Genomic DNA, 14,630 nt, shown 5'->3' on the forward strand with positions numbered 1-14,630 from the left:
ACATCCCTCACACTAATCCAACTGTCAGTGACACCCCTCACACTAATCCGACTGTCAGTGACATCCCTCACACTAATCCCACTGCCTCCCCTCTCCCCGCCATACTGTGACAGCCCTCACACTAATCCCACTGTCAGTGACAGCTCTCACACTAATCCCACTGCCTCCCCTCTCCCCACCATACTGTGACAGCCCTCACACTAATTCCACTGTCAGTGACACTCCGCACACTAATCCCACTGCCTTCCCTCTCCCCACCGTCCTGTGACAGACCTCACACTAATCCTACAGTCTCCCCTCTCCCCACAGTCAGTGACATCCCTTACACAATTCCCACTGTGAAACACTAATCCCACTGTCACTGACATCCCTCACACTAATCCCACTGTCAGTGACACCCCTCACACGAATCCGACTGTCAGTGAAACCCCTCACACTAATCCCACTGTCAGTGATAGCCCTCACACTAATCCCTCTGTCAGTGACACCCCTCACACTAATCCGACTGTCAGTGACACCCCTCACACTAATCTGACTGTCAGTGACAGCCCTCACACTAATCCCACTGTCAGTGACACCCCTCACACTAATCCGACTGTCAGTGACATCCCTCACACTAATCCCACTGCCTCCCCTCTCCCTGCCATTCTGTGACAGCCCTCACACTAATCCCACTGTCAGTGACAGCTCTCACACTAATCCCACTGCCTCCCCTCTCCCCACCATGCTGTGACAACCCTCACACTAATCCCACTGTCAGTGACAGCTCTCACACTAATCCCACTGCCTCCCCTCTCCCCACCGTCCTGTGACAGACCTCAGACTAATCCTACAGTCTCCCCTCTCGCCACAGTCAGTGACATCCCTTACACAATTCCCACTGTGAAACACTAATCCCACTGTCAGTGACACCCCTCACACTAATCCGACTGTCAGTGACACCCCTCACACTAATCCCACTGTCAGTGACAGCCCTCACACTAATCCCACTGTCAGTGACATCCCTCACACCAATCCCACCGTCAGTGGCATCCCTCACACTAATCCCACTGCCTCCCCTCTCCCCACCATACTGTGACAGCCCTCACACTAATCCCACTGTCAGTGACAGCTCTCACACTAATCCCACTGCCTCCCCTCTCCCCACCATACTGTGACAGCCCTCACACTAATCCCACTGTCAGTGACACCCCTCACACTAATCCGACTGTCAGTGACACCCCTCACACTAATCCAACTGTCAGTGACACCCCTCACACTAATCCGACTGTCAGTGACATCCCTCACACTAATCCCACTGCCTCCCCTCTCCCCGCCATGCTGTGACAGCCCTCACACTAATCCCACTGTCAGTGACAGCTCTCACACTAATCCCACTGCCTCTCCTCTCCCCACCATACTGTGACAGCCCTCACACTAATCCCACTGTCAGTGACAGCTCTCACACTAATCCCACTGCCTCCCATCTCCCCACCGTCCTGTGACAGACCTCACACTAATCCTACAGTCTCCCCTCTCCCCACAGTCAGTGACATCCCTTACACAATTCCCTCTGTGAAACACTAATCCCACTGTCAGTGACACCCCTCACACTAATCCGACTGTCAGTGACACCCCTCACACTAATCCCACTGTCAGTGACAGCCCTCACACTAATCCCACTGTCAGTGACCCCCTCGCACTAATCCGACTGTCAGTGACATCCCTGACACTAATCCCACTGCCTCCCCTCTCCCCACCATACTGTGACACCCCTCACACTAATCTGACTGTCAGTGACACCCCTCACACTAATACCACTGTCAGTGACACCCCTCACACTAATCCGACTGTCAGTGACACCCTTCACACTAATCCGACTGTCAGTGACATCCATCACACTAGTCCCACTGCCTCCCCTCTCCCCGCCATGCTGTGAGAGCCCTCACACTAATCCCACTGTCATTGACAGCTCTCACACTAATCCCACTGCCTCCCCTCTCCCCACCATACTGTGACAGCCCTCACACTAATCCCACTGTCAGTGACACACCTCACACTAATCCCACTGTCAGTGACACCCCTCACACTAATCCGACTGTCAGTGACATCCCTCACACTAATCCCACCGTCAGTGACATCCCTCACACTAATCCCACTGCCTCCCCTCTCCCCACCATACTGTGACAGCCCTCACACTAATCCCACTGTCAGTGACACCCCTCACACTAATTCCACTGTCAGTGACAGCTCTCACACTAATCCCACTGCCTCCCCTTTCCCCACCATACTGTGAAAGCCCTCACACTAATCCCACTGTCAGTGACACCCCTCACACTAATCTCACTGCCTCCCCTCTCCCCACCATATTGTGACAGCCCTCACACTAATCCCACTGTCAGTGACTCCGCTCACACTAATCCGACTGTCAATGACATCCCTCACACTAATCCCACTGCCTCCCCTCTCCCCACCATACTGTGACAGCCCTCACACTAATCCCACTGTCAGTGACACCCCTCACACTAATCTGACTGTCAGTGACACCCCTCACACTAATACCACTGTCAGTGACACCCCTCACACTAATCCGACTGTCAGTGACATCCCTCACACTAATCCCACCGTCAGTGACATCCCTCACACTAATCCCACTGCCTCCCCTCTCCCCACCATACTGTGACAGACCTCACACTAATCCCACTGTCAGTGACACCCCTCACACTAATTCCACTGTCAGTGACAGCTCTCACACTAATCCCACTGCCTCCCCTTTCCCCACCATACTGTGAAAGCCCTCACACTAATCCCACTGTCAGTGACACCCCTCACACTAATCCCACTGCCTCCCCTCTCCCCACCATATTGTGACAGCCCTCACACTAATCCCACTGTCAGTGACTCCGCTCACACTAATCTGACTGTCAGTGACACCCCTCACACTAATACCACTGTCAGTGACACCCCTCACACTGATCCGACTGTCACTGACATCCCTCACACTAATCCCACTGCCTCCCCTCTCCCCGCCATGCTGTGACTGCCCTCACACTAATCCCACTGTCAGTGAAAGCCCTCACACTAATCCCACTGTCAGTGACACCCCTCACACTAATCCTACTGTTAGTGACAGCTCTCACACTAATCCCACTGCCTCCCCTCTCCCCACCATACTGTGACACCCCTCACACTAATCCCACTGTCAGTGAAAGCCCTCACACTAATCCCACTGTCAGTGACACCCCTCACACTAATCCCACTGTCAGTGACAGCCCTCACACTAATCCCACTGTCAGTGACTCCCCTCGCACTAATCCGACTGTCAGTGACATCCCTCACACTAATCCCACTGTCAGTGACATCCCTCACACTAATCCCACTGCCTCCCCTCTCCCCAACATACTGTGACAGCCCTCACCCTAATCCCACTGTCAGTGACACCCCTTACACTAATCCGACTGTCAGTGACAGCCCTCACACTTATCCCACTGTCAGTGACACCCCTCGCACTAATCCGACTGTCAGTGACATCCCTCACACTAATCCCACTGTCAGTGACATCCCTCACACTAATCCCACTGCCTCCCCTCTCTCCAACATACTGTGACAGCCCTCACCCTAATCCCACTGTCAGTGACACCCCTCACACTAATCCGACTGTCAGTGACAGCCCTCACACTTATCCCACTGTCACTGACACCCCTCACACTAATCCGACTGTCAGTGACATCCCTCACACTAATCCCACTGCCTCCCCTCTCCTCACCATACTGTGACAGCCCTCACACTAATCCCACTGTCAGTGACACCCCTCACTCTAATCCGACTGTCAGTGACACCCCTCACACTAATCCCACTGTCAGTGACACCCCTCACACTAATCTGACTGTCAGTGACATCCCTCACACTAATCCAACTGTCAGTGACACCCCTCACACTAATCCGACTGTCAGTGACATCCCTCACACTAATCCCACTGCCTCCCCTCTCCCCGCCATACTGTGACAGCCCTCACACTAATCCCACTGTCAGTGACAGCTCTCACACTAATCCCACTGCCTCCCCTCTCCCCACCATACTGTGACAGCCCTCACACTAATTCCACTGTCAGTGACACTCCGCACACTAATCCCACTGCCTTCCCTCTCCCCACCGTCCTGTGACAGACCTCACACTAATCCTACAGTCTCCCCTCTCCCCACAGTCAGTGACATCCCTTACACAATTCCCACTGTGAAACACTAATCCCACTGTCACTGACATCCCTCACACTAATCCCACTGTCAGTGACACCCCTCACACGAATCCGACTGTCAGTGAAACCCCTCACACTAATCCCACTGTCAGTGATAGCCCTCACACTAATCCCTCTGTCAGTGACACCCCTCACACTAATCCGACTGTCAGTGACACCCCTCACACTAATCTGAATGTCAGTGACAGCCCTCACACTAATCCCACTGTCAGTGACACCCCTCACACTAATCCGACTGTCAGTGACATCCCTCACACTAATCCCACTGCCTCCCCTCTCCCTGCCATTCTGTGACAGCCCTCACACTAATCCCACTGTCAGTGACAGCTCTCACACTAATCCCACTGCCTCCCCTCTCCCCACCATGCTGTGACAACCCTCACACTAATCCCACTGTCAGTGACAGCTCTCACACTAATCCCACTGCCTCCCCTCTCCCCACCGTCCTGTGACAGACCTCAGACTAATCCTACAGTCTCCCCTCTCGCCACAGTCAGTGACATCCCTTACACAATTCCCACTGTGAAACACTAATCCCACTGTCAGTGACACCCCTCACACTAATCCGACTGTCAGTGACACCCCTCACACTAATCCCACTGTCAGTGACAGCCCTCACACTAATCCCACTGTCAGTGACATCCCTCACACCAATCCCACCGTCAGTGACATCCCTCACACTAATCCCACTGCCTCCCCTCTCCCCACCATACTGTGACAGCCCTCACACTAATCCCACTGTCAGTGACACCCCTCACACTAATCCGACTGTCAGTGACACCACTCACACTAATCCAACTGTCAGTGACACCCCTCACACTAATCCGACTGTCAGTGACATCCCTCACACTAATCCCACTGCCTCCCCTCTCCCCGCCATGCTGTCACAGCCCTCACACTAATCCCACTGTCAGTGACAGCTCTCACACTAATCCCACTGCCTCTCCTCTCCCCACCATACTGTGACAGCCCTCACACTAATCCCACTGTCAGTGACAGCTCTCACACTAATCCCACTGCCTCCCCTCTCCCCACCGTCCTGTGACAGACCTCACACTAATCCTACAGTCTCCCCTCTCCCCACAGTCAGTGACATCCCTTACACAATTCCCTCTGTGAAACACTAATCCCACTGTCAGTGACACCCCTCACACTAATCCGACTGTCAGTGACACCCCTCACACTAATCCCACTGTCAGTGACAGCCCTCACACTAATCCCACTGTCAGTGACCCCCTCGCACTAATCCGACTGTCAGTGACATCCCTCACACTAATCCCACTGTCAGTGACATCCCTCACACTAATCCCACTGCCTCCCCGCTCCCCACCATACTGTGACAGCCCTCACACTAATCCCACTGTCAGTGACACCCCTCACACTAATCTGACTGTCAGTGACACCCCTCACACTAATCCAACTGTTAGTGACACCCCTCACACTAATCCCACTGTCAGTGACATCCCTCAAACTAATCCCACTGCCTCTCCTCTCCCCACCATACTGTGTTAGCCCTCACACTAATCCCACTGTCAGTGACACCCCTCACACTAATCCCACTGTCAGTGACAGCTCTCACACTAATCCCACTGCCTCCCCTCTCCGCACCATACTGTGACAGCCCTCACACTAATCCCACTGTCAGTGACAGCTCTCACACTAATCCCACTGCCTCCCCTCTCCCTACCATACTGTGACAGCCCTCACACTAATCCCACTGCCTCCCCTCTCCCCAACATACTGTAACAGCCCTCACACTAATCCCACTGTCAGTGACAGCCCTCAGACTAATCACACAGCCTCTCCTTTTCCCGGTCTCACCAGTCTATTACCAGTAGTCCCCTTCTGTCCTCCCCCTCTCCCCCCCTCTTCAGCTTCCCCATCCCACCCCGTCCTTGCCATTTTCTGATACACTCCCACTGCCAAGTTGTCCCACACCACCATTCCCCTTCACCCTTTCCATTCTACTCACACTGGCCACTCTTTCATCTCCTGCTCCTTTCCACTTTTCCTTTGTCTCTCTTCATGCTTTCTCCCACTTACCAGTACTGTAACCGCTGACCCTCCCTATTGCCTCTCCCTCTTTCCATCTCATCTCACCCCACCCTCCCCACTCCAGAGTCGCCCTCACCTCTCCTTACTCTGGGCACCACATGGCTTTGGGGGGCAAGGACTGACACCAGAACTGGTCAAATTCATGTTATTCTCTCTGTTCCCTCTGATCCTCCCCTTCCCCTTTGCCTTCCTTTTCCATTCCCCCTTCTCCCTATCCCTCCCCTCTTTCCCCCTTCTCCCTATCCCTCCCCTCCTTCCCCCACATCCCTGCAATCACTATCCTTCTCTTTTCCTCCTCTCTGCATCATCTCTCCCTCTTTTCCCACCTACCCTCTTCTCTACTCCCTTCTTAAGCCGCTGATCTACTGCACCTTTTTACACCCATTTCACTCCCCTTTGTTTTTCCCTCCCCCATCTTCCTCTCCATTTCTTATCCCTGCGCTCTCTTCCACCCTTCCCCCTTCTCGACCTCCACCTCCCATTCTCTTTCCCTCAGGTGGGCGAAGGGCGGGCTGCCCATTGAGGGAGCCCGGGGCAGTGTGTACGAGACAGCTGTGGATCACACATACTTCACAGAGCCCGTCTCCTGTGAGGTACAGAACTCAGAGGGCAGCACGAACGTCAGTTCCCTCGTCGATGTGGAGTGTAAGTCAAGCCTCTGCTTTCCCTCACTACACTACTCCATCACCACTGCCCCTCCCTCACTGTCCTGCCCTCACGTGGATCCCCTCACTGTTTTCCCTCCGTCTTCATCACGGCATCTCTGCATCGCCCCTCACTCAACATGGTTGCTCCCCAACCCCCCTCATTTAATATAAAATTCGTCCCACAAGCTCCCCTCCCACATCGCACCTCTCTCAATCCTGTCTCTCACTGCCATCCCTGCAGTGCAATACTCCCTTGTCCTCTCTCACTTCCTCTTTCCATCACTTTCCCTCACTCCTACTCCCACTGTTTCAATCTCACCATCTTTCCTATACTTATGCTTTTCTCTCCATCCATCTCTCTCTGACTTCCTCCCCGTCTTCCTCTGCCCTCTCTGCCACCCCTCTTTCTTCCTCCCCCTCCCTCCCATCCCTCACTCCCTCCAACTCCATCTCTCTCCCACTGTCTCTCTCACCCAACACCCTTCCCACTTTCTCTCCCATATCCCTCTCTCTTCACCCCATCTCTCTTTCTTCCCCCTCACCCCTCTCATTCTGCCCTGTCACCCTCCCCCTCTCTCCTCACATACACTCTCCTACCCTCCCTCCCCCTCTTACTTCAGTCTCTCTCCTTCTACTGCTTTGCCCACTCTCTCTCTTGCTTCTTTCTTCTCCACTCCCTATCTCTCGTATCTCCCACCATTCCATCTCTAACTTCTCCTCTCTCTTTGTCCCTCCCCCATCCCTCCCCATCCCTTCTGTCTTTTTCTGTCTCTCACTCCTCTCTCTCTCTCTCTCTCTCTCTCTCTCTCTCTCTCTCTCTCTCCCCTTTCCCTCTCTACCTTCTCCCCCTCCTCCCACCCCTTCCCACAGTTGGACCACGGATGGTAGAGGAACCAGAGATGAAGACAGCCAACATGGGTGAGAGTGTGGTGCTGAGCTGTGTGTGGGTGGGCAACCCGCCCTTGACCCTGACCTGGACAAAGAAAGGCTCAAATGTGGTACGGGGACTGGGGGGGGTGGGTGGGAGGCTGGGGGGGGGCTGGTGCTGGTGGATGGGTGCAATGGTGGATGGTCCTCCAATCCTGACTTCCACTCCTCCCTTCAACTTTTCTCCACTATCCCCGACTCAACAGCTCTCCCCACTCCCCATCCCTCACTCCTTCCTCTGCCTCCCTTCCCACCCTATCATTGCCCTCTCACTCACTCCCTCTCTCTCTTTATCATCCACTCCCTTCCGCTCTCCTCCCCTCTTGACCCTCACCCCATCTCCTTCTCCATTAGACCCCCACACCCCACCATCATCTTTTCCCTTACTGTCCCTTCCATCCCCCTCCCACTCACTCCTGACTCCCTCTCTATACTCTGCCTGCTCTGCACCCCTACCTCTCTCAACCTCTTCACAACCCTCCCCTTTTCTCCCCTCTCCCTCTGCCCCCCTCCTCCTGTCCCCACCCTCTCTTGCCCCAAACTGCACCCCCTGATATCATCCCCTCACAGCCCACTCAATACCCACACTGCTCTCTTAATCTGTCTTCCCTGTTGGTCACTCCTTCCTCACACCCTCCATACGCTCACTCACACCACCCCCTTCCCTCACTCACTTCACTCATACCCTCTCCCACTGTCCCTAACCAACATCTCAACCCCGCTCTCCCTTCTTCCCCATCTCCTCTCCTTATCTCTACCTATCCACTCTCTCTCTCTCTCACTGTCCATTTCTGTAGCTCTCTCCCCGTCTCCTTCAACCTCTATCTCCCCTCTCTCTCCCCTTCATCCTCCCTTTCACTCCCCTATCACCACCTCTCCCTCTCCCATCTGTCCCCGTCTCTCTACCCTTCCCTCTCCCTTCATTCTTCCCTTCTCTCACCCTCTCTCCCCCCTCAAACCCTCTCCCCAATCTCATCTCTTCGCCCTCTCTCCCTACTGTCTGCCCTATCTCCTCATCACCCCTCTCCTCCTCCTGCACCTCTCCCCCTCACCACTCTTTCACTCCTCTCACCCCTTTTCACCTCCATCTCTGCCCTATCTCTCTGTCACACCTTTGTCCCCAGTCCTCTTTCCTCACACTGATAACCCCCTCTCTCTCCGCTCCACCTCACCACTCGCTCATAGAAACACAGAAAACCTACAGCACAATACAGTCCCTTTGGCCCACAAACCTGTGCCGAACATGTACTTACTTTAGAAACTACCTAGGGTTACCCAGAGCCCTCCATTTTTCAAAGCTCCGTGTAACTATCCAGGAGTCTCTTAAAAGACCCTATCGTTTCCACCTCCACCACCGTTGCGGGCAGCCCATTCCGCGCACTCACCACTCTCTGCGTAAAAAACCTACCCCTGACACCTCCTCTGTAGCCGCTTCCAAGCACCTTAAAACTGTGCCCTCTCCTCCCACTATCCCTCATTCTTCCAACATTCTCCCCTCTCTTGTCTCTCAACTGTCTCTCACATCCACACTTCCACCCTCTCGCCAGCCCTCACTTATTCACCTGTCTCAACACCCATGCTATAATCACCTGCCCCTTCTGTCCCTCTCTGCCTCCTGTATCACCCTTCAGCTCTCTATCTCTTCCCCCTCTCCCCTTCTCAACTCTCACCTCCATCTGCCCCTCACTGTCCCCTCTCTCTCAACTCTCCATCTCGCTCTCCCTTCTTTCTCTCCAGCTCTCTACCCTCTCTCTTTTCTCTATCCCTCTCTCTCCCACTTCCAGTCTCTACTTTCTCTCCCAATCTCTACTCTCCCTCTCTCACTATCCCCTTTCTCTCTCTCCCTATCCCTCCATCTCCTCTTTCTTCCTTTCTTCTCTCTCTCACCTGTCTCACACGCTCCCTTCCCTCATCTTGCACTTCTGTCTTGAGCCCTCACTTATTTGTCTCTCACAACACCCTCATAATACCCCTTACTTTCTTTACCCCTCTCTGTCTCCCCTCTCCCAGTATCTACTCCCTCTTGCTACCTATCCCCTTTCCCTCTCTTCCCTCTCTCCCTCTCACTCTCTCATCTCTTTCTCTCCCTGTCCCATATCTCTCACCCTCCCTTTTCCCTTCCCTCTCTCTCCCATCTTTCCCCCTCTCCCACCCCATCTCTCCTTCCCATTTCTCCCCATCTCTCTCCCCCACCCATTTCCCTTTTCTCCTCTCTTCCTCTTCCTCCCCCTCTTCAACCTCCACTTCTCTTTCCCTTCCCTCTCCCTTTCCCTCTGCCCTTCCCATTCTCCCCCTGCTCCCCTTTATCCCTTTCTGTCTCCTCACTCTCTCATTCTCTCCTCCTTCTCTCAGCCCCTCTCTGTCACCTCTTTCACCTTTTTCCCCCACTTCCTTCTTACCCTTCACTCCTACTCCCTTCCTTCTATCCTGTTCCCCTTCTCCTCTCCTCTCTCCTCTCTTCTGCATCTCCTATCTGCTCTCTCCCCTTGGTTGGTTGGCCATTTTCTAGTGGGTGTGGTTCGGGTGCAAGGACAAACAGATGAGAGTGTGAGGAGTGGACATGGATCAGGGAGGAGGGAGCCTTGTAGGGAGCTGTGAATTGAGGTTTAATGCCTGTGGGTCAGTGTAGAGAACTGGAATCCAGACTGCATTTTAGAGGGTGGGTGAGCAATCTGGTGTAGCTATGTGGTGAGGGTGGTTGGGGGCTGTCTGGGAGGGTGGGAAGGGGTGGAAACAGAGAGGAGTATCTGGGAGAGGTGAGCGGGGTCTGTCTGGGAGGGAGTGCAGGGTGCGATGTGATTTGGAGGTGTGGGTGGGTGGGAAATGTGTGGGAGGGTAGAACCCAGACTGACTGGTTCCCCTTGGTGTGCACAGGTGCTCAGTAACAGTAACCGGCTGTACCTGAAGGCGGTCACCCAGGCTGATGCAGGACAGTATGTATGCAAGGCAATCGTCCCGCGGATTGGGGTTGGTGAGAGGGAGGTCACCCTCAAGGTCAATGGTAAGTTAAATGTCCTCCCCTCTCCCATTGTTTGTTCTTGCTCCCCAACCCCCTCCAATTCTCCCTCACCATCCCCCATTGGTCTTCCACCTCCACCGTCTATCTTTTCTCTCCTCCCTCCTAATCTCCTCATTTCCTTCTCCCACATCCATACCCCCTTCTGACTTTTCCCATCCTTTCTTCTCTCCCTCCTCTTTTGTCCTCTTCATTTCCCCTATCCCTTTCCCCTCACCTTTCCCTTCCCTCCCTCTTTCCCCTTCCCCTTACCTCCTCTTCATCTTCTCCCCTTCTTACCTCTCCCTTTCCTCTTTCCACCTCACACCTTCCTCTTTACGTATGAAACACTCTTGATTTCCTTGGCTGCATAGGTGTAGGGAAGGCAATCTCCAGCTCTGCCAGATGTGTGATTGAGACACGAGCCACCCGGAAACCTCCTGTTTGTGTGGGTGCTGTAGAACTCCTTACCCTGTTACAAACGAATGCCACAAGATAACAGACAGTTCACTGCTTGCAATGTAAAGATTTAGCTTTATAATTCTTAATTTGACTAAAGGGTTAGAAAAGAAAAGACCAAGACAAAAGAAGAGAGCCTAGTTTAATGAAACAGTCCAATGTGCACAATTTGGAGCTGACTGTTTCCCCAAGTCACCGATCGTCAATTGATGTCACTGTGGGCTTTGTCGAACCATGGTCCCACTCTGGGTTGAATCCTACGACCTTTTCTGTCTGGCGTCTTCTCCCTTCATCTCTGTCAAACCACAAAAAGAAACCCAAGCCCAACCTTGGTGTCCCTCACTTTTGGTCCATCTATTTTTGCCTAGCAGTTTTTTCCAAACTATTTTTCTGCCTAGTTTCATTGACCTGCACCTGGAGTGAAGTGAAACCTCCCCTTCACCTTGACCATCCTAGTTGGATGGCAGACATGTCTCCTCATCTCTTATCTTCTACAATAACCCAAACATAAGCTGAAGCTCATTTCACACTCTAATGACCATCCGAGTGAAAAAGTTCTCATTTTCCCCTTAAATATTTCACCTTGACCAGCTTCACGTGCAGCTCTTCATCAAAGGCCTTGGTAAAGTTGCTAAATGATAGATCTCCATCTGTCACTTCTCTGCCTTCTTCTATATCATGGCCATATCCCTTTGCAACCTACAACAACCTGCTGCACTATTGATGAGACCTCTGACCAAGTCATCTACAAATTACTGTTCCACCCTTCCACTTCTTCATCCAAGTAATTCATAAATATTATAGAGCAGAGGTTCCAGAATGGATCCCTGCAGAACACTGCTGGTCATTTACCTCCAGGCAGAATATACTGCATTTACTATTACCCTCTCCCTTCTGTGGGTAAATCATTTCTGAATCCATGCTGTCAAATTTCTATGGATCACATGCTTCTTGACTTTCTGAATAATGTTTCCATATGGAACCTTACCAAACACCTTACAAAAGTCCATATACACCACATCCACCAATCTGCCTTCATCAAAAAACGTCAGTCAGGCTTGTGAGGTATGACCTTCTTCTCACAAAGCTATGCTGAACATCACTTATAAGATTATGCTTCCCCAAATGCTTGTTTCATTTTGCTAATAATTATTTCAATTAGTTTGTCCACTGCAGACATACGACTCACTGTATTTCTATACTTCTATACTTCCCAGGATTATCCCTATTCACTTTCTTGAGTGATGGAATGACATTTGCCATTCTATAATCCTCTCTACCATTCCTGTGGCCAGGAAGGATGCAAGGATCATTGTCAATGCCTGTGCAAGTTCTTCTCGTGCTTCCTAGAGTAACCTGGTGTATATCCCATCTGCTCCCGGGGACTTAGCTATTTTAATATTTTTCAAAAGTTACCACACCACTTCTTTCTAAATATCAATATGCTCCAGTACATCAGCCTATTCTATATGGAATTTACATTAATCACTGGTGAACAGTAAAGCAAATCATTTATTAAGGTCCTCCCCTACCTCCTTTGACTCCAGGTATGATTCTGCTGTTATCCATGAGTGGTAATCCTCCTGTTCTTCATGCATGTGTTCAACACCTTGGAGATTTCCTTACTCTGACTCATCAAAGTCTTCTCATGTACTCTTTTCCAAGTCCCTGCTTAAGCTCCTTCCTGGTTACCTCATAATTCTCAAGAACATCTGACTTTTGCTTCCTAAAAATACGTACCAAGGCATCTGGCTGCTCTCCTTCCTCCTCTCAAATGCTGTGGACGGAATCCTTGAACCTGGCGCCTGGGAGGCAATGTACAATTCAAGTGTCTCATTCATGTCTACAGAATCTCCTGTCAGTTCCTCAGACTATTGAGTCCCCTGTCACTACCACTCCCCTCTTCTGCCTCTTTCCCTTCTGCACCACAGATCCATACTCAGTGCCGATAACCCTGTCTCCATGGCATTCTCCTGGCAGGTCATCCCCTACAGCAGTATCCAAAACTGTATACTTACTATTGAGGGGAATGGTCACAGGGGTGCTCTGCGCTAACGGCCTATTCACATTTCCATTTCTCCTGTCACCCTGTTACTTACCTCCTATAACTTCAGGGTAACAATTTCCCTGTAATTCTGATCAAGTGTTTAGTGTGCTGGCATTCATTAGTTGAGGGATTGAGTTCAAGAGTCACAAGGTAATGTTGCAGCTCTATAAAGCTCTGGTTAGACAGGAGATAATTGTGTTCAGTTCTGGACACTTCATTATAGGACCCTTAGAGCGGTTTCAGATAAGATTTACCAGGATGCTAGTTGGATTAGAGAACGTGTCTTATGAGGAAAGGTTGAGCAAGCCTCAGCTTTTCTCTTTGGAGCAATGAAGGATGAGAGACTACTTGATAGAGAAGTGTAAGATGATGAAAAGCATAAACATGGACAGCCAGCATCTTTTATCCAGAGTGGCAATTGCCAATACCAGAGAACATCTGTTTAAGATAAGCGGAGGTCAGAAATAGGTTTTTTAAACAGAAAGTTGTAGGTGCCTGGAACACACTGGTGGGTGTGGTGGTAAAGTCTGATCAAATAAGGACCTTTAAGAGATTCTTTGATTGGAACAGGAATGTACGACATGTAGGATAAATGTAGGTTATGGGGTGTGTTAGAGCAAGTTTAGATTGATCCTGGAGTAGATTTATATAGCTTGGCACAATGTCATAGTCCAAAGAGCTTGAACTCTGCTCTGCTATTCTATATACTATAAAGTTCCTTCATGAGACTATTGTGTGCAGTTCTGGCTGGCTATAGGAAGGATCTGATTAAGTTGGAGACAGTGCAGGAAGATTCACAAAAGTGTCATCGGAATTGGAGGACCTGAGATATATACAGCTGCTGAACAGTCTGGAACTGTTTTTCTTAGACACAGAAGGCTCGGGGTGACCTTACAGAGGTGTAAAAAATCATGAGGGTCTTCTTTTCTCAGGCTAGGGAAATCTAAAGTAAGTGGACAGAGGTCCGCTCCCATGAGAAGTGAAAAATGTAAAATGTAAAATGATACTGAGGGGCAACCAGGGGCCAGTGAAAAGACTTTTGGGCAGATGTCCTGATGCAAAGGGTTTGGATGGAAATGGCAGGCATAAGGGACCAACATGGGACAACAATCTTGGTTGGGATGAATAAATTGGGCCTGATTCTATGCTGTTTACAATGACTTAATATTGTAGAACACAGAACAATACAGGAATGGGCCCTTCAGCCCACTATGTCTATGCCCACCATGCTGCCAATCTATTCCATCAAATCTGCCTGGACATGGT

The 14,630-nt window shown here is 51.3% G+C and overlaps 1 protein-coding gene across 3 annotated transcripts in view; it reads left to right on the forward strand.

The window, feature by feature from the left end:
* Nucleotides 1-14,630, forward strand: part of LOC140192950 (kin of IRRE-like protein 1) — a 210,838-nt gene that overhangs the window by 136,755 nt on the left and 59,453 nt on the right. For all 3 annotated transcript variants that reach the window (XM_072250424.1, XM_072250422.1, XM_072250423.1), the window contains 3 exons: nt 6,786-6,934; nt 7,807-7,934; nt 10,738-10,864. In XM_072250424.1, the coding sequence (XP_072106525.1) occupies nt 6,786-6,934; nt 7,807-7,934; nt 10,738-10,864 (404 nt within the window). The remainder of the gene's footprint in view (nt 1-6,785; nt 6,935-7,806; nt 7,935-10,737; nt 10,865-14,630) is intronic.

Source organism: Mobula birostris, unplaced genomic scaffold (genome assembly GCF_030028105.1).
Source record: "Mobula birostris isolate sMobBir1 unplaced genomic scaffold, sMobBir1.hap1 scaffold_319, whole genome shotgun sequence".
In the NCBI taxonomy this organism is placed as follows: domain Eukaryota; kingdom Metazoa; phylum Chordata; class Chondrichthyes; order Myliobatiformes; family Myliobatidae; genus Mobula; species Mobula birostris.